This window comes from Colletotrichum jinshuiense, chromosome 1 (assembly GCF_051148585.1).
Source record: "Colletotrichum jinshuiense chromosome 1, complete sequence".
Taxonomy (NCBI): domain Eukaryota; kingdom Fungi; phylum Ascomycota; class Sordariomycetes; order Glomerellales; family Glomerellaceae; genus Colletotrichum; species Colletotrichum jinshuiense.
This window is the reverse complement of record NC_139302.1, coordinates 5,063,791-5,083,680: the sequence shown is the minus strand read 5'-3', so window position 1 is coordinate 5,083,680 and position 19,890 is coordinate 5,063,791. Positions and strand designations below refer to the sequence as shown.

The following is a 19,890-nucleotide window of genomic DNA, read 5'->3' as shown; positions in this document are numbered from 1 at the left end:
CGCGTGCTCATCCAAGGATATGAGTGGGACTAAACAGCTACCTCAGTGGTGGAGACTAGAAGTGAATCGTTTTCCCTACAAGAGCCACGCGTGTAACTGTGCGGCAACTTGCAAATGAGAAGCATTATCCCAGTATTGAACTGAACGAAACAAAGAATTTTCGGTATTGGCCGTTGTTGAACATTTCCGGTCGTAGCACCCCATCCACGCTTGCCAGGAGACGGTACATATGTTATATAACATAAAGTCAATCAACATGAAGTCCAATGACATAAAGTAAAATAAAATTAGAGCAAATGGATTATGCTTGACAGTAAGTTTGTTATTTCGCAGTATACGCAGTATTGGATGGACGAAGGCTATTGTCGAATCGACGAAGGCAACCATGGCCACCCTTCAAGACCGTAAGAATTGCGCCTCCTGTTCCTTAGTAGTGTATGCGGCTGTTGGTATCACAGGGACACCTGCTGTATACAGGTCTACCTGTACGGGTCGGAGCTCGCCGAATATCAATTTGGAAGCTGCAAATCGGTATGTAGAAGAGAAAGTAGGAGCGGCAGCGAAGATGTAGCTGTTATTAGCCTGGAGACATAGTCTCTGGGCTCCGCAGCTGCGGCCAGCAGCCTGGCTGCCGACCGCCTGCCCGTATTCTGGCCACGTAATCCAACAGCGGTCCCTTTCTGAGTTTATGGGATCAACGTAATTTATACATAGAGCCTTTGATAGTTGAGAAAATCTGGCAGTTTACTGGCACATGTGGCGTGATCTTTTTATATGTGCTGACTGCCGGACTTAACATGCTTTCCGACTCAATCATCCACCTACGTCTGTCGCTCGAGATATACAACATCCCCAGATAACGGATCCATTATAGTGGCGAAGTGGGTGTACTCGTTGAACACCGGATATGATGACATCCATTTCTGTAAAGTTTGCCTTGTGATTCCAACAGTCACATTTTGGCCTTGGCTTTGCTTGGAAACCAGAGAGATACACGAGCCGTTACGTGCTGGTTCATCCCGAGTCTCTTGGCAATCGACGCTTCTCTTGTAATCACTTATCCGATTCTGTGCAGCCCAGCTATCGGAGACGAAATTCTCTCGCTCAGCGGACTGCGATAACCAAGCATCCTCGGGTGGGATGAGTGACGAGTCTCCCAAGGCAAGTGATCTATGGTGAAACTCCTTATCCCCACAGCAAGCTGTATGGTCGGTGTCGTGGTTTGCCTGGACCAAGAAATTTCGGGTGCTTTTTATGCTGCCTCCGAGAAAGTCCTTCTGGACGACTACGGCTTCATCGGGTGTGCTAAATATCAGATAGCAAGGCGGAGAAGGTCTCTTTGCAAACGACTTGGCGAAATCCACAAGTGAAGGATTACTTGAGGTTTTGGCAACATGAGAGGCGGGAAGACTCCCAGAAAGAAGCACCTGGCGCAGACCTGAAGCGATTGCAGGCCTTTGACCCAAGAGTACGCATATCTGGTGGAAGACTGATGAAGTCGACTTTGCGTTGAGCAAAGGTCGGTGGTTCAGTGATAGAGACAGCCCGGGCCTGGAACACAGTCAGTTTGTCACTGGAAGTCGTCATGTTACTGATGTATCTCACCTGACACCAGTCAAGCAGCCGACGAAGCCAGCATAGGTGATAGACCGCGCAACTACCTCATTTGGATTGGCCGACAGAGAGTTGACAAACTCGAGATGGACCAGAAGCTCGCCAAGCTGCGGCATGCCCCAATCAAGAGTGCGAAAGTGCAGCAGGTAGGCTGGCAACTCTGCAGATTCTTCGCCACGGACTGGGACGGTTCCAGAGGTGCAACCCAACATGCAGTCCAGAAGGGTGTTGAGGGCTACAAGGAGGTGCAGATCGACGCCCGCTGTTGTCGCAATCGACTTAATCTCTCGGGTCTCATCATCGTCGTATACTCGGCGTAGACACAGCCGAACCAGAAACTTTGCAATCCGAATGATTGGTTGGTATACTAGTAATTGTGCAACCACTTGCTCGTACAGCGGTGCGACGGTTCTCAGTTGTTCGGCGAAGTCCTTCGCAACTTGGACATATCGTTGTTCGGGCGGCAGAGACAAGTCGATGCGGTAAACTGGAATATCGGCCGATGTCATGCTGGCAAAATCCAGCTAGATACTACCTGGAAGACACAAGCTAATTGTCTAATTCCTCGAGGGGAAAAAAATAATCGGCATATGTGCACATGGTCGACTCACAAGACCGAATTTCTTTTCTTGCGCGTGCTGTGGTTGGAGTGGGGCGTGAACAGGAAGAGCTAGCTCAAGGGGCTGAACAGCGGCGCTAATCAGCGATTGAGGGCAGCATCGAAGAGTCAGCTGAGAGGCCTCGGTGCTAACCGAGGACCCCTAATGCTTGTTACCCGTCCGCTGTGGGCACTGGGGGGAACAGAAACGGTACTTTGATCAACCACAACTCTACCTACACCCGACTGTTTCTTGTGCTGAACATGGCGATGCTATAACAGAGCTGCCATACAGGTTTCGGCATGGTTCTTGCAGTGATTGTAGCTAAACACAACATAAGCATGCCCGGCAATCCAGCACCTGTGCCGGACATCCGAGGACCCAGTCAACGCCGAAGTGGCTTTTCAGTGGGGTCGGAGTGACAAGAGTCTTGCCCGCGCGGATCGCTACGTCAACGACTAAAAACAGCGGTCTGGCAAAATCCCAAAGTCTGCTCTATGAGAGTTATTGAGAACTCCTCCAAAGCCTCTCAACCAACCACCATTTTGTTCTAAACCCGCGCTGTGCCGTGGCGAGCCGCAGTTGCAGACATGCTGCATTTCCTTGCCGCATTTAATTGAGCGCTTACGGCGGCCCATCCCAGATTACCTGCAGTGATTGGTCGGTAAATAGTGGGGTCATCTTATCAGATGATCTAATCTGATCGGCCGATCCGTGAGTTGTCCTCCGGTCCTCGCCTGCTGACTGAGCTTCAGTCACCCTGATGCTCAGCCAGGGGTTTCTGAATCTGGCTGCCTATTTCTAATCATGCGGCGGCTAGGCTACCAATGTCGAATCTCCCATCACTTGCGCCAAATGTCTTCAACGCATGCGTGCTTCCCGTGCGTCTTCCTATGCGTGTTCCTGTTCCCTCTACCCACCCCTGCTGATCATACCCCTGAACAGACGCAATACCTAAGCGAGCGAAAATTTCCCTTCTTTTACGCATGATCTCGAGGCCCGCGTTTGCGAGCTCTTGACGGTATTGAGCTCCAAGTGCACGGTCACACCTACCGCCAAGAGACCGCCAAAGGCTGCGAAGATCTAACCCACCAGCGAACCCTCCGCCGGACGAGAACTACCGAGACATATCAGAAGCGTAAGACATGTCGAGCCTATGGGCAAAACGCGTCCCGTCATCGGGCGAGACGGCACCTCTCCTCGAACCCGAACCCAATGACGAAGCTCCGCGCGCGGCCGACCTCGACGCAGGCCATCATCATTCTTCTGGCGTCGCACAGACCGATATCGCCGTCACACAAATCAGCCAGACAGAGCGCATATGGCTCTTTTTCGGCATCTTCTTGGTCGGCTATGCCTATGGCCTAGATAGTCAGGTGCGGGGAACATACCAACCCTACGCCACGTCAAGTCTCAACCTGCACTCGTCCCATTCAACCATCAACGTCCTGCGTAGCGTCGTTGCCGTGGCGTCGCAGCCGACCGCGGCTAAAATCGCCGACATTTATGGCCGTTTCGAGACCATATCCGTGTCGCTTCTCCTGTATGCTGTCGGGACGGCTCTGGAAGCCAGCGCATCGTCGGTAGAGCTCTTCTGCGTGGGTGCCATCCTCTACCAGATCGGATGGACCTGCATCGTTCTCCTTCTAGAGGTTCTCGTTGCCGACTTCTCATCCATGCGCTCCCGCGTCGTCTTCAGCTATATCCCCGCCATCCCGTTCGTCTTTAACACGTGGATCAGCGGAAATGTCACTTCGGCTGTTCTGCGCGTCACGTCCTGGCGCTGGGGCATCGGCATGTGGGCCATCATCCTTCCCATCTCTTCCATACCACTTCTCACTAGTCTCTACACTATCGGCGAGCGTTCGAGGGAGGCCCAATCTCCGCGCGAGTCGAAGAAAGCGGCGATTAATCTGTTCCATCAACTGGACACTGTTGGACTTGCCATCCTAATTGCCGCATTCTCGTTCACCCTGGCACCCCTGACTTTGGCTGGCGGGACCGTTAGCCACTGGCGATCTCCCGGCATCGCTATCCCGCTTGCCTTCGGCTTGTTCTGCATCCCCGCTTTTGTTTTCTGGGAGCGCCGTTTTGCCCGAGTTCCACTGATACCCTTCCGTCTCCTCCGGGATCGGGGAGTCTGGTCAGCCCTTGCGGTGCGAAGTCTCCTCAACTTTGCCTGGTCGACCCAGGGAAATTACCTGTACACCGTCCTCGTGGTGGCTTTTGACTTCTCCATCGAAACATCAACCCGCATTCTTTCATTCTTCTCATTCTTTGGCGTTTTTAGCGGCGTTCTGGTTGGCGTGATCATTTACAGGACCCGCAGGCTCAAAGGCATCATCATAACAGGCGCTTGCATTTTCATGGGGTCGTTCGGCCTTCTCGTTTTATACCCCGGAGGCGCATCATATTCGTCCCAGTCCGGCCTCATTGTCGCCCAAATCATCATGGGCTTGGCAGGGGGTCTGTTTGCCTACCCGACCCAGGCATCCATACAAGCATCCGCAGATCGGGAACACGTCGCAGTGGTGACGAGTCTATACTTGTCCGTCTTCAACGTCGGCAGCGCATTGGGCAACTGCTTGTCTGGCGCATTGTGGACACAGCTTCTGTACCCGTCCCTGGAGGCGAATCTCGCTTTCCAGCCCAACGCGACGCTGGCACAAGCCATCTATAACTCACCGTTTTCTACCATTGAGCACTACCCTGTTGGTGGGAAGATCAGGGATGCCATCATTGAAAGTTACAGCGACGTCCAAAGACTGCTCTGCATTGCCGGGTTGTGCATTTGTGTGCCGATGGTCGGCTTTGCATTCGCGTTGAGAAACCCGAAATTGTCGGAAGAAAGGGTTCAACCGGAAGCAATCGCCGAATCCGCTACGTGATGGAATTTAGCTATTTCTTGGTTAGGATGCTTGGCCGAAGAGCCTGGAGCTTTTTGGATACCCTGTTTTTATAGTTACTGCATAGAGGACCAACAAATTGTTCTTTCTCTCCTTTACCTTAGCCACTCAACTTGCTGAGGCTTTACCTTGCGAGTTCGGCAATAGACGTTAATATATTGGCCCACAGAATTAGCATTCAAGCAATGTTACCGGAATTTCAACAATAGAAATAAAGTGAGTGTTGCTGAAAAAATATCTAACACACAATGCTTGACTACGAAAAATGAAGCCTTGGTCCCGAAAACAGTGTGACACCTGTGATGCAAAATGAGCGAGTATGTGAAACCGGCCACTTGCTTCTAATAATCTGCCACTTCTCCTCGAACTTCTAGACCAGTATATAACTCTGTGATCACATGCATCTGCAAATCAAATCGTCGTGGCAAACCCAATCCTGTAGCACAGATATTTCTCATCTGGAGCTGTTATACGAAATTTGCAGGTAACGCTGTTCCAATACCTAGTGCCCCCCCCCCTCTCCTAGGCTGAATCCTATGCGAAGCAATTGTGAAAGGACTGCCAACTTTCCCCAAGCCAGCAACGCGCACCCTTCAGCCGTAACTTGACTGAGAAGCAGGACAGCATATATAACGGGGTTGATAATCTCTCCTGTTTCGCTAATGCTTTCCAAACAGCACCAAATGTTACTTCAGTCACTTCCAGAAGCAAGTAGGGTGGCAGACGGGCCCAACCCCCTGATCCTGGACGCCCGTAACCATAGTTTTCTCCCGCCTATACCACACGCTTGCTCGGACCAGACAAACTTTCCCATTACTACCGATATTTCGGTCCAGTCCTCTAGTCCAAGAATATCGGCAGACTGGCCAACAATTGCAGCAAACATGTCGTACTTTTCAGTTCCGGTGGCAGCGATGCCTCCAATGATGGCAGCCCATAGCAGAAAGTATGCATCTTCACCCCGTATCTGATGTGCATCGAGAAGCACACAGGCAAGCTGCCAAACAAGCCTATGGAGTGGTCGTGGATCCGGTAAAGGATATAAAACACCGTAACAAAAGGTCAGGGCAGTCAGGCGATATACCTCTGCTTCTCCAGGCGGAAGTGAGAGTAGCCGGTATATGATGAGATTACGATATTGAACGAACCTGCTCGCCCCAGGGTCCACAGGAGTCGATCCGTAAAATTGCTCCATAAGACGGCAGCATTGTCTGATATCCAGAATGATCTTCCTGAATTCATTGCTGGCATTGAATACGTGCGCCTCGTTGATGTCTGGCCGAATCGCAGCAACTTCGTTCTCTAGCAGGCAACGAAATGCCTCCCCCATTTCCATGCCCGGCTTCTGCAAGAGCGCGCTGGCTCTCAACAGGTCCGCAGATTGCAAATAATCCACAAGTCCCGGCGATTTGGCACTCAAGGAGCTATCTCTAGCTTGAAGGAGATACATCCACATAGTAGTGTGCTCAGGTGCCATATCGATCAGGCCCATCCAATCTAGACCGCCGAGTGTTTTGACCGGAGAATCAAAATCGCTGGTATACCGGTTTTCTGGCGACAGCGACAATACAAAAGCATTCTGCTTAATAGCTATACTCATAATGGAAAATAGTACTGCGTCGGGTATTGCAGCAATGCTCGTCGCAAGTTGTTGCCGGACAGTGCGAGCAATCCGAGTTTCGGCCTTGAGAAGTACTCGATTATTTTCCATTGACTTGGTGCGAAAGGAAAGCTGCGACGATCCCCCTGCCAGGACTGCATTGAATAACAGAGGATCCGTCATTGCGGCACGGCAGAGAGCGGCCTGTAGGGGCTCGCCGGCAGCCGTTTGAACTCCCACAGTAGGCAGCAGAGAAGTGATGGCTAGATACCCAGGTCAGTGGCGAGTCTGCTAATTCAAGTCTCGTAGTGCCCGTACTAAACTGGAAGATTCTTAGAGAATGTGTATCTAATATCTCTGGATGAACTGCGAAGAAAGGGCCGATGCCTTTGGGAATTGTCCCTGCCGTCGCACGAGGCGGCTGGCTCTGCGTAGAGCAGTCATTGTGGACCATAGCTTGGCTTTTCGTAGCCATATCATTCAGTTCTTCCTCTGAATGAAGCAAACGATTCGTCCGGTCCGAGCATGGCGTATATTGGACTGTCGGCTTTGGCATGAGGGGCCTTGGTCTCGCTGCTGAATTGCTGTGCTGTGCTGCGAGAAGTTGTGCGTTGGACTTTTGCTGGGCAGCCTTTCTCCTCCCTACATCTCATTCCGTCAGTACATCTTCAATCACTCATGATATGAATTGAGTATCTATCTTACTACTAAGTCGTTGGTTCATACGGTTCTGAAGTCTTCTGCGAAGTGTGGTGTCCTCAACCCCCAGCCATGCCTCTCTGATCGCCGATTGATTGGTTGCCTTTTTATCGCCAGCCAAGAGGCCATCTTCGCGGAGTGGCTGTGCACCTTCCATTGGATAAGTATTCGATATGTAGAATTCGGGGAAGGCAACTAAAGCTATTCTGCATCACAAAACTGCTTTTCAAAGTTGCCAGGCTATAAAAGCGTGGAGTTTTGAGCTAGGCAGATATCGACGTGCAAATTGCTGACAAGATCATTGATACCAATGTGAAGATTAGTCTTATCGCCGGAATAATCTGACAGCGCTAAGCCAAATGCAGAATCCTGTTCTTCAGACACCCAGTAAACAAGTTGATTCGAACTGCGCCATTGGGCAGGGCCGTGGTATCTTTTTTTAGTTCTCAGCTTTTTGATCCCGAGTAAAATGTTGCCACCAATCTTGTGACTAGCCGATTGGCTTCTCACAAAAGTTTGAGAGGTTTCTAGATCTTCTCAACCTCACTCACACCGATCTCCATATCAACTTTGGTTTTCAGATCGCTTCCATCAGATGTAACACCTAGCTGGTGTCTAATAGTGGCCATTCTGTTCATGTCCGCTTCACCTTGGTTGCCCCCAAACAGCTTGTCCATCTCCTCGATCCGAACTCCCTTTGTCTCCGGGACGAAGAAGAATACCCATACAATCAGTACCACGCAGAAGGCTAAACTTGTTAGTGTATTTTACGCAGGGCCTGCATCATCTGACTTACCAAGGAAGAAGTAGAATGTGCCAAACGTGATGGCCTCAAGCATTCTCGGGGTGATGAGAGCAACGATAAACTGGCGGGAAATTGTCAGAAACATGTATGTTAGTAGGTTGAACTTTGTATCAGCTTACGTTGCTTAACCAGTTAGTTCCAATAGCCAATCCCACGGCCTGTGATCTGACACCAGGTGGGAAGATCTCGGACGGGACGATCCAGTTGACACATCCGATGCTGAAGGCAAAGTTGGCGATGTATGCCCAGATAAAGAATGCTGCAGCCCAGCCGGCTGACTTGTTGCTCGCCCAAGAGTCCTTGTAAACAGCATAGAGTGTGCCAACAATAAGCTGAGAGACACCCATACCAACACCTCCAATAATTAAAACTTTCTTGCGTCCCCACCGATCCATAAACATAATTGCGGGTATGGTTGAGAAAAAGTTGATGACCCCGACGACACCAGTGGCCAATAAATCGACAGAGTTGCCGGATAGCCCGATGCTCTGGAAGATCTTTGGGGCATAGTATATGATCGCGTTGATTCCGGTAAATTGTTGGATCACCTGCAAAGCACACGCGATGATGAGTCGGCGGTTAAGGTGGCGAACAACGAATAACGATTTGTACCTCTCAACGGTAAGTTGGAAGCGTGACGTGACTCCAGGGTACATTTCTGCAGTTGTTTCGTGGTCAAAGCGAGCAGCAACCTTGATTTCCATCAACTCCAGCCTCAGTCTAGGATCGGTTGGCGCAACACGTCGAATTCGAATGAGCGTAGCTAGTGCATCTTCCTCGCGATCTGCCAATTATGCGTTAGTAAGATTCAAGATGTTCAACGCTACTATAAATCAACCAACCTTTCATAAGGAGCCAACGTGGCGTGTAAGGGAGGAAGAATGTGCCAGCTCCCAAGACTAACGAAGGTAAGCATTGAAGAGCGAGAGGAAGCCTCCATGCTGCGGGGGATTGGCCGTCTCCTGTGCCGCCGATGTGCTGGGTGCCGTAATCAAGCCAGAAGGCAACCATGATCCCGACTGTAATTCCAAGCTGCTGGAGTGCAACAAGACTACCACGAAGGTTCGGGGGAGCCAGTTCGCTGAGGTAGAGAGGGACAACCATTGACAGTTGACCAATCGACAGTCCGGCAATAAAGCGGCCGATAAATATCATGGGAACATTCACTGAGGCAGCTTGAATGATCGACCCGATGAGGAATACAATGTTTGCCACAAGAATCGTCCAGCGTCGAGAGAGAGCATCGGCGATCGGGCCATTGACGAGAGCGCCAACCATGGCGCCAAGTGTGAGGACTGCAACCATCCATCCCTGAAGTGTTGCATCCTTGGAAAGGGTTGGAAATTGTTTCGCCTAAGAAAATCGTGTCAGTCTAAGGATAACACAACTGTGGGCGTTAGTAGACTAACGAAGTTATTCATCACCAAAACACCACTGATCACACCTTGGTCATAACTGATCGAGCGTCTAATAAGCACGTTGCACCATCAATGGCGATTAGGAGCTTTCGTACCCAAACAACACGCCGCCTATGCTTGCAAAGCATGCAAGAAAGAAAATGTAGGGCTCACGAATGAGCCCTTTGTAACCTAATCACCAGTCAGATTATTCCATCAATTAGCAGCTCTTCCCTGTACTCACCTGCCTCTCCGTAAGAAATCTCCATGGTTTCAATGAACTTCTTGTATTACTGGCGAAAGGCTATCCTTCGATTCATCAAGGGCATATAGAGGAAGAACCGATTCGATGAAGCGTCATGAGCTGGTTGACAATGCATGATGCGGAAGGGAAACAGCTCGATACATAAAGACGATGCATCATCGGGGAATTCATACCATAAACCCCATAAAAGATTCTCTGGGGTTCCGATATTGACCGGGGAAACTGGGGAAAGTGGGGGTTCTCGTGTGCCGCGAACTTGGAACCTTGGTGTCGGAGCATAGTGCACCGTAATCGCGGGGATGATGATGAGATTCCCTTCAGATGACTTCGTCCTATGGTTCGTCGGTAGTGTCCACTCCGATAGTCTAAACATCAGACATGAAGACCCCATGACTCGTTGAATGGGGAACTGTGATCCTTCCATAGCATGATCGGGAGGGGAAATGCTCCATCCTTGGCAAAGGAGATTAGTTGACGACGAGACGTCGGAGCACTGTTGGCCGATATTTGATGGCTCGTAGTTGCGCGCCAAAGACTCAGTATTTTGAGGTAGAGACCAATGGCCATCAGAGTGTGAATGTGATTCCTTGCTCCTTCGGACAACATGACAGAGCAATACAATGGGTTTTCAATGCAAAAATTAATGTTTAGCCCTGCCGTGCGAGTTTTGCCGTGTTTTGCCAACTGATTTGGTCGGTACTTAAAGCCGGGACCGGGAACACATTCGTAAACCCGAATCGTCATCCTCGGCCGAGGTTTCAAGGGTCTGTTTGTACCACCCATTACCAGGCTAGCCGCTATTGTGGCTAGCCCACATTCCTCAACAATATCACCTACATTTACGGCTGAGTCTTACCCAAACGGCACAGCTTGAAACACAACTTGTACGTAAAGCAAAGAATTTCTTTCTTGACCCCGTATACCATCGCTTGTGCAACGACGTGTATAACATGAAGTTTCCGCATAGATCTTTTTTTCCTAAGAGTGAATGAAGTTCTGAGCTAACACATGTTTTATCTGCTGGAAGTGAAATGGACATGTTCAACTCTGATGTTCTGAGACAGAACTCGTTGCACAATTGACTACTGCATTGCCCATTACTTATCACGACCGTTCGGTTGCAGTTCGTGCTTGGTGAACTTTATGTCAAGATCCATATACTTTGGCGTCCGGGCGACGAATTTAAGTGACTTGTCGTCTTTGTAGGAATTCAATGAGAGTACAAGCGGTAGTTCGTCTTCATTGAGTATCGCTGGGTTTTGATTTGTCACTATGATATGCTCTCCAAGTCGGAAATGTCTCAGTATTCTCTAAAGCCGGCGATGCAGTATTATGGAGCCTCTTTTCCACGATAACCGTTAGGATAGCAATGCAGCTGAATGTAAACCAGATTCCCCTCGTGCGCACTTTAGCTCCATCACGAGTTACGCCTTGTTCAACGACGTAGCCAAGGAAATATGAAAACCACCTCCAATGAGGCCAATTCAGATGAGTAACCTCAGTCCTAGATATCTGCGTGATTATTATATTCAAGGATTTTAGGATCCTGTTGCCTATCAGCAATGGTTCTGCTGGGCGCAGAAACTAACATCATAGGCGTGTTGGTTTGCTGCTGCTAGCTATGGGACAAGTCAAATGATGTGCAATTTTCTTTTTAAAAAAAAAACATATGATTTTTTTCCTCGTTCTGTTAAGAGCTCAACTTCTAATTGATGTTCACAAGTCCTGCTGGAGCTCTTGAGGGACCCGAGAGCGGTCGCTGAGTGCCGAATCCGCATGTTCTTTTATTAACCAGCTCAAATAACCTCTGGGCCTGGAGGTTTTGTGGAAACTGGCCAAGCTATGAGCTTCTACATCCGACTATTTCCTGTTTAATTTACCATACGAGTTCGGCTTCAAGCACATGATTCGGTTTGTGACAGAACGGCCCGTTTTTTACTACTGGCTAGCAGTCGGATTTGAGAATAGTAGTCCAACGCTTGATGTGACGACCCCAAACCCCCACTGGGGTTCTCCCCGTATTTCCAACCGACAGCTGTGGCTGTGCAGTGGCGTTTTCTCGGACGCTTGTGCTCCGACAGCGATTTCTTGAGGGGTAAAGTTACACCTTGTGGTAGGCTGGTCGCTAAGTCGACCCATCTTGGAGATCCATCAACGGTGTTGGTGAGTTCATGGTGACATTTGGTCTATTGGACTTGTCTTGTCGTTAAGACGTAATACCTACCGGCTCTAAGAACCAAGACACTTCATGGCTCAACGTCCACTATGCAGGACTCACACCGTAGATGTTCCAACTCGGCCACGGTCCGGGCCTGCGTCAACTGCCAGAAGCGAAAGAGCAGATGCATGAGAGGCAGCGCACCCAACGACCCATGCTCTTATTGCGCCAAAACAGGCAAGACATGCAGCTTCGAGAGTCCACCTGATCGGACGCCTCTCACCCGGAAGAACTTGGATGCAGCCGAGCTTCGATGCGCGCAGCTGCAGGCCCTCTTGCGATCGCTGAACCCGGATCTCGATATCGAGTCTGCTCTTGGACAGTCGGACGTGCGACAGGCAGAGAATGACGACAGCTCGCATACCCCAGAGGAATCCGAGGAGATTACACCCCACAGCTACGAATGGCATGAGGGATCTTTATCGCCCGAGTACAAGTCCTCAGCGCCCGAGAATGACGGTATGGCCATGCTATCGACCCACGATTCTGGGTACTTAGGTAAGCCGACTCTTACCCACATACGGAGGACGGTTTACCGACGAGCGCACCTCTTCTCCCAGGAAGTAGTTCTGGTTCCCAGCTGCTCGGGGAGATTGACTCTGTGATCCACGTGTCAAACGCAGCCAAGCAACACCATCCCGCATCTCATCGCAAACGCCAGCGTAGATCTTCAAGCTTGACTGGATTTGCGCCACCTGAGCCTTTCAATCTGTCTGCATCTTATATTGCGAGTCGTTTGATAGACGCTTATTTTCTTCTTTACAATACCTCATACCCGGTCTTGCACGAGAAGACTTTCCGAGAAAGAGTTGATGCAGGACGCCGACAGCGTTCTGTGAACTCCCCATGGCGTGTCGTCTATCACATGGTATTGGCTATTGGTCATTGGCTTTCTAGTACCGAGTCAGAACACCTTCAGTCTGGCTACTACACTGCCGCAAGATCCAGTCTATCTCTCCAGATGCTCGAATCTGGGACCATTGAGACAGTGCAGGCATTTTTGCTCATGAGCAACTATCTGCAAAAGAGAGATCGGACCAATACGGGCTACAACTTCAGTGGTCTGGCATACAGAATGGCACTGGGCCTTGGCTTACATCGAGAGCCTCCTGGGTCGGAGGACACTGTTGGCCACGAGCGGCGTCGGCAGCTCTTCTGGGCTATTTACTGTTTCGAGAGTGGGTTCAACATCACCACTGGGCGGCCCCCGGCAATGTCGGAAGATTTCATTGATACCCGAGTCCCTCGAAATATTGATGATAAGGTGTCACCATCATTTTAGCCTCGTCGCTGCTTGCAATTTGCTGATAGTTCCCTAGGAATTACCCCTTAAGGCGCCTGTACCTTCGTCAGTCGACTACCCAACCACATACTCAGCCATAATTGCCCAGGCAAAGTTGGCCAAAATTGCCGATGCTGTCTACCATGAGTTTCTTTTGGCAAAGACCGCAGGTACAAAGATCGAATATCGAGTCGCCGAAACCCTTGAGCGAGATCTCAACCGCTGGCAGCAAGCCCTACCTGACTACTTCGTTGCGGCCGACTGCCCATCCTGGTTTCGGGCGCCACGAGCCGTCGTGCTCTGGAAAGAGCAGAATCTCCGCATACTTCTCTGGCGCGGCAGCCAATTACATCACAGCTATCTACCAACAAAAGTAAACGCAGAGGAAAAGTGTCTCGATGTCTCTATGCAAAGCATACATGATATAGCATCGTTTTGCATGGCATATGAGGGCTCGTTACACCAAGGAATCATTTGGTACGCTACGTATTTTTTGTTTCAGGCCACTTTGGTACTCGAAGCAAACTACCTCACCAAAGCTGCTCAACCTGAGCAAGATAGAGTTGCGTGGCAGCACTCAGTATCCAAGTCTCGCGCTTGCTTGAAAACAATGGCACAAAGGAGCAGATCAGCGAACCGATGTCTCGAGATGCTCGACCGCGTCCACAGCCAGTTCCAATTCCTACCGCAATTGGACCTGGATCTGGACCAGACTTGTTTTCAATCCGCCGTCGCTCCACCGGCGGAGGCATTAACCATACCGACAAGCAATATCATAGCACAGCCACAGGGCTTTATCGATCTACCAACCGAGAATGATTTTGCCTTCTACGGTGAAACTCAACCGGTATTCGGTGACGACACCGCCGATCCGAGTTTGCGTATGCTACTTAACGAGGCGTCTCTGGACTTTATGGAGAATATGCCTCTTGACTTGTTGCTTGGCGATTGGACTACTTAAGCCTTTTCACTTGTATCGATATATGTTACAGAATTCGACCGCATCGGGATGAAATGACTCAAGCGTCAGGCAGCCTAAACATCACGTCAAGTCGACGTGAGTTGGATGTTACTCGGGATCACATCGAGGAACAGTTCTTTGGGCATATAGGCAGGATTCTATTCAAGTAAAATATGTTCTCACAGCCATGCAGCATTCAGACTGATGTGATACTGATCTACGTGCTCAAATGTGCTCAAACCCCCTCTCATATCTATATATATAAGTAGATAATCATTACGTTCCCGCTCAGCCCACGACGAAGTCCACGCAGCTTTCATAAGTCTGCTGTGCGTTTGTACCGAACCAGAACCATTGCATCACACACTGGCCAGCCTGGGTACAAGAACCAGCCGGGAGGTTGGAGGGCATGGTGACATCAAAGTTGGTGTTGTTCGCGGGCAGCTGTGCGAGCTTCTCGTCCGCATACGAATCAAAGACAATTAGCGGCTGGCCAATGACCTGGTTCTTGGTCGTGTCGACGATGGAGACGTTCATGGGACCCTCGTGGGGAATCGGCAACTCGGCTTTCATGTTGATGACCTGGCCTGGCTTGAAAGTCTGGACATTGGCCTTGTTGTCTTCAAATTTGGCACCTCGGCAGAGATCCAGTTGGCCTGGGCAAGATAGTTGTCAGCAAGATGATCAAGGCTAGATGCATTGCAAAGGACCAACTCACATGCTGCGGGAGTGTTAAGCAGGTCCTCTAGGGGAAGCCCCGGGTCGGCCATGACAGCCTTGACATTATCTTGTCCACAGGCCGCAGCCATTGCGGCGCCAGGCTGACGAGCGACGGGCGAGACGATGTTGCCATGGGCAGAGACCATGGCGGCGAGGAGCGCCGTGGCAGCAGTGATGGAAGAGCGCATCTTGATGAGATTACTAGGACTGGTCAACAGCGTATACTAGCTGCAGAGAATATAAAGCAGATGTGGAATGGATTGAAGAAAAGACAGAATTGAAATTAGTCGAAAGGAAGAAACGAGTGACCAGCACGATTTGATTGATAATGCAAAGCGAATAAACACCGGACGACTTCGCGAAGGGGCCAAGTGGGCGGCATTGCGACTACAAATACCAGATTCCGACCTCAGCGCGAAAGCCGTCAGATCCCCGTCGCTGACTGAACAATGTCAATGGCCGACGATGGTAGGAGGGCGACCATAGCTCCCACCCCAACGGGGCTCGGTGAAGCATCCGGATGCACGGGAACTAACATCGCTACCCGTTCTGTGCTCACGGCGGCCTGGGATTCTGCGAGCCTACCCGGGGATGATCCCTGGGCGAAACACGAAGTTTCAAGGCCCTTCAGGCACGAAGCAAGACGAGCGCGGTGGGATCCACGGGGGTGAAACGTCGCAAGATTTTGTGCCGCTCTGCTTCCGGTGCGGACAGATGTGGCCATGGTTGCAAACCTGCGACAGGCCCTGTTTGGGCGTGTTCGTGCAGCGACGTAGCGAAAGAATGACGGCAAAGTCAAAAGGCGAGAACCAGTAACCGGTGTTGAGTTTGAGCAATGTGAAGGTTTCAATTGCGGCATGTAGTTTAGAGTGGAATTACGACGCGTCACCGTGTCGCTTCCATTGCCAAGCTGTCAGTTTAGACGTCGGACTGTGATGACAGCCCATCCCTTGGGATCCGACGACGATTACGGTGCGCCAATTGGCCGAGTTGGCCGACAACCCGGCGCTGTGGGCCAGATCTTCGGCGCGGCGCCCGCAGGCCTTTCCTTTTCTGATGCGCATCGCAGAGAAAGACCCTTACCCTCCGGCCTTGATCTACAGCGGTGCCAAGTCGACTACAACTTCCTATGTAAGGGATCTACGAGTCATAAGACTATATTTAAGTTATTGGTGTCAGGAGCGTCACGTCGTGAAGATGCGATCATTCATCCACCACAACTGAACTGCACTGGTTATCGAAACGGGAAAAGAAATGAAGGCTGATTGCAAGACTACCAACCCTGGAAATATCAGCAAACGTGATCACAACGGGGCAAACCACTGGCAGGGCCCTCTTGTGGCATTGGCGCGCCCTGCTCTGACAACCCCTTTAGACTCAAACGAAGCCGAGTCCAAAGCCTAAATAGCGGGCTTTGCCCCCAGTGGACTTCCATTTCGAGCACAGCGCATAAGCTGCTGCGGACTTTTGGGAATCCGGAGTGATCGGAAAATAAAGTATACCATTGATTTCTGCGGCTTTCCAACTTCCATCTGATGAAGAAGAAGGCCCCTTCTCGCCCGCAATTACCGCTTAAACTGAGTTGATTTCCAAGAACATAGTACTTGTCACTTAAACAGACGCCAAGTCCGAGGTCAGACAGCGGCTGGTGAGACTTTTGAAGAATGATAGAAATATACAATGATGGAATTACTTGCCTGGCAATTCCCAGTACGCAGCATTCGTTGCAAGGGTATAGCCTGGAGTTGACGATTAGAGCTCCTGGCGCACACATCCACGTTATCTTGTCGTACCGTTTCTTTTGCTGAAATCAAGGCTTGTCGTTAGAACGGAAGCCCCTCTGAGTTGTATGAGAGCAATGACGAGTAACAATGAGCCTGTTTCAGACGTGTCAACTGAGAAAAAGCAAGTGAATATCGAATAAAATTAACATCTTCCCAAGAGTGAAGTTGTCAACAGGAACTTTGTGTACACCTAAAGTACAACCCGAGTAGATAAGTATGCATTCTTCTGATTTCAAACATAATAATGTTCGTAGACTATACTCATGAACCGGTCTTGTCTCTTCACTCAATGTAAGGGTCACTTCTCAGCCAACGGCGCTCCTAGTAACCCCATGTTGAAGTTCACAGCTGCATAGCAATTCTGAGTATTATTCACTAGCCGCTAGACCAAAAGTCGTTGATGAAGATGCTATCATCACAATGTAGAATGTTAGGCATGTTGTGATACAGTCCTCTAAGTTTGTTCATAGCTGTATCTTATCAAAATAGGGCCTGAGAATTGAAATTTTGCATTTACAGATCCGTATTTTATTTACTATGAAAATTGCAGAAGATTTCCATCCTGGACATCCGGGCAGTAGCTCTCTATCACATACAAGAGTGTGCGCGACAGAAAAGCGCCGAATGGTAAGTCGCTATAGTCACCTCGATATTTTTCTTCCTATTTTTTGATACTTCAACATGTTGTCTCGTGTCTGTAGATGGGTGGAATATTGGCGTCTGCAAAGGCAGGCGTGAGACAAGTAGACAAGTGACCACTAAGCCAGGATCTCAGTCATGCCAGCACTTCCTACAAAACCAACAAAATAAAGAACTTTGCAATTTGCCAATGTAGAGATGTTTGTATAACATAAAACTCCCCGAAGTTAGTTGACGTTCTCCAAAGAGGTCTCCAACAGACAACTGCCTCTGGGTAGATGCTAGAACTTAACAAAACGACGCCGACGTATGGACAGGTTGGAAGTCACTGCACAAAGTTGTACTTAAATGCCAATATACAAACATTCATATTGCATTCTCATTGATGATCGCCAGCCACAACTTCGACATGTCTCCACTTGACGCGATGTAACCACAATAGTGTTCCGGTCCTGGTATTCCACCCACCACTTGCATGGTGTAGGATTTGGCCGTACTGTTGTCTGAAAATTTTGCATCCTTTCTGGAAGTCTCTGGTGGACTGGTACATATTTACCGGGAGTGGTTTGATTCACTAGAGGTTCTAAATAGCTGCATCTTCAAAAAACATTCACATATCACGCCAGAGGTTAATATCGTATCGACTGTTGGCGGGTCCGAATTCAGGCCACCCTTACATGAAACCCGAGATTTCGAATAAGATTATCAAGAAACTGCTACCCAAATATTACACATTAGGTTTTATACTATACCCGCTTGGTCGGCGGTTTTCTTTAGACCATAACCACTCAGAAGTTCAGGTGCTACGAAACTTTTATTTTTTTATTTTTTTTATTTTTAAAAAAACACTCCTTCCGAAGCAATGAATCTTCACATTTTCAGGGCATAATCAAATCGGGGACGCTGTAGAAGCCGAACTTATTTCACCCGTCGATGTTTAACTGCCTAGCTTGGACAACTAAAATGTAATTCACGTATGTCGCAATGAGGCTTAGCCTAGTCTTCGACGGCAGTTAATGAGCATCGAAGTTGCTGTTCGTATGCTCAGCATAATTTTTAGCCTGCTCAACCCACAATTTCTATCACAGTAACAAATACGAGGACTTGACATTTTAACTGCGTTCGATTCACATCGATTCGGACCAATGTACTTAACAGGCTTGATTCGCTATTTATACTAAGAATTCACTTTTTTTTTTCCTTTTTCCTTTTTACTTCTTTTCAACAACCAATCTCAGATATCTAAATGACACCTCGGGAGCTCTTCCTATCCCCAGCAGTGGCTAGCTCTATCCAGACCAGCTTAGTCCTGGCAGTCTATCTGCATCCCTTGAGAGCCTGTTTTGTCTTGTTAGTTGCAAGCTTGGACTATTCGAAGCAATTATACTCACATCTGCCTTGTTCTTCTCGTTCTGCTGGATACCTCCCTGGAACTCCTTCTCGAGTTGCGCGATGACTTTCAGGTCATTGCTGTCGCCTCTCAGGCTCTGTGCCTGCTTCAGTTCAGTACCCTGAGCGTTGGCAACCTATACAAGCCACAGTCAGAAACGTCATGTCAGAATACTAGCAAGTTGGGGCAAAACTTACGGTACTCAAGCCCTTGACGGCGGCATTGTTCTTCGGGGCAATGCTCTGGTTGTTCTTGCGAACTTCGATTCCCTTGTTGACGGTGCTGACAAGCTTTCTCTTGGCATTTTCGAACTGATCCTGGTTCACGTTTTTCGCGTTGACAATCTTCTTCACGGCGGCAACATCAGATTGCTCCTGCCTCTGGATCGCAATGTTTTTGTCGATGCCATCAGCCAACTTTCTGGCAGCTGCACAGTTGCTCTTGTTATTATTGTTGTTGTTTCCATTGTTGCTGGTCTTGGGCCGGTTGTTGTTATTGTTGTTGCCGTTGTTGTTGCTGGTCTTGGGCCGGTTGTTGTTATTGTTGTTGCCGTTGTTGTTGCTGGTCTTGGGCCGGGTGTTGTTATTGTTGTTGCCGTTGCTGTTGCTTGTCTTTGGCCTGGTTGTATTATTTGTCCTGTTTCCGCTCTTGTTGGAATCCTTGTTCTTATTCTTGTCTGTGGCCGTGGCGGCCACGGCAGCTTCTGCCGGCGCCGGCGCTGGCAGAGCAAGTGACAAGGTGAAGAACAGGAAAAGGGACAGAATGAACTGAGTGAAACGCATTTTGAATAATTTTTAGTGGATTAAGGGATACACTTGATAAAGAGTGGAACTAGTGAAGACCGGTGGTAAGTGAAGACTTCTCGACAAGATGTGATGGTGCTGAAGATGAGAAGTTGGTGTAGAAGACGGCCTCTTGAACATAGTTATATACTCAACATCTCGCGAGTCAATTTCACCACAGCCTCTCTCCGATGGCTTCATCGAGCCGTCATCTCAAACAAATCGGCAA

At 49.4% G+C, this 19,890-nt stretch overlaps 6 protein-coding genes across 6 annotated transcripts; 2 read left to right on the top strand and 4 right to left on the bottom strand.

Moving 5' to 3' along the window:
- Positions 1-821: 821 nt before the first annotated feature.
- Positions 822-2,123, bottom strand: EsH8_I_001320 (acid ceramidase family protein; the record flags this gene model as incomplete). Its single annotated transcript, XM_083268733.1, has 2 exons — positions 822-1,551; positions 1,606-2,123. The coding sequence occupies 2 exons, from the start codon at positions 2,121-2,123 to the stop codon at positions 822-824; spliced, it is 1,248 nt and encodes a 415-aa protein (XP_083119171.1).
- Positions 2,124-3,358: 1,235 nt separating this feature from the next.
- Positions 3,359-5,101, top strand: EsH8_I_001319 (major facilitator superfamily domain-containing protein; the record flags this gene model as incomplete). Its single annotated transcript, XM_083268732.1, has 1 exon — positions 3,359-5,101. One exon carries the CDS (start codon positions 3,359-3,361, stop codon positions 5,099-5,101), a length of 1,743 nt encoding a protein of 580 aa, XP_083119170.1.
- A 2,844-nt stretch (positions 5,102-7,945) lies between these two features.
- EsH8_I_001318 (sugar porter family MFS transporter) lies at positions 7,946-9,889 on the bottom strand (the record flags this gene model as incomplete). The annotated part of the gene is made up of 7 exons (XM_083268731.1): positions 7,946-8,166; positions 8,215-8,284; positions 8,343-9,007; positions 9,066-9,576; positions 9,633-9,678; positions 9,737-9,812; positions 9,865-9,889. The coding sequence occupies 7 exons, from the start codon at positions 9,887-9,889 to the stop codon at positions 7,946-7,948; spliced, it is 1,614 nt and encodes a 537-aa protein (XP_083119169.1).
- A 2,261-nt stretch (positions 9,890-12,150) lies between these two features.
- EsH8_I_001317 (Zn(II)2Cys6 transcription factor) lies at positions 12,151-13,762 on the top strand (the record flags this gene model as incomplete). Its single annotated transcript, XM_083268730.1, has 3 exons — positions 12,151-12,601; positions 12,664-13,367; positions 13,556-13,762. The coding sequence occupies 3 exons, from the start codon at positions 12,151-12,153 to the stop codon at positions 13,760-13,762; spliced, it is 1,362 nt and encodes a 453-aa protein (XP_083119168.1).
- Positions 13,763-14,634: 872 nt separating this feature from the next.
- On the bottom strand, positions 14,635-15,254 carry EsH8_I_001316 (lytic polysaccharide monooxygenase; the record flags this gene model as incomplete). Its single annotated transcript, XM_083268729.1, has 2 exons — positions 14,635-15,002; positions 15,065-15,254. The coding sequence occupies 2 exons, from the start codon at positions 15,252-15,254 to the stop codon at positions 14,635-14,637; spliced, it is 558 nt and encodes a 185-aa protein (XP_083119167.1).
- Positions 15,255-18,806: 3,552 nt separating this feature from the next.
- EsH8_I_001315 (uncharacterized protein) lies at positions 18,807-19,661 on the bottom strand (the record flags this gene model as incomplete). The annotated part of the gene is made up of 3 exons (XM_083268728.1): positions 18,807-18,827; positions 18,881-19,015; positions 19,077-19,661. 3 exons carry the CDS (start codon positions 19,659-19,661, stop codon positions 18,807-18,809), a joined length of 741 nt encoding a protein of 246 aa, XP_083119166.1.
- Between the last annotated feature and the right edge of the window lie 229 nt (positions 19,662-19,890).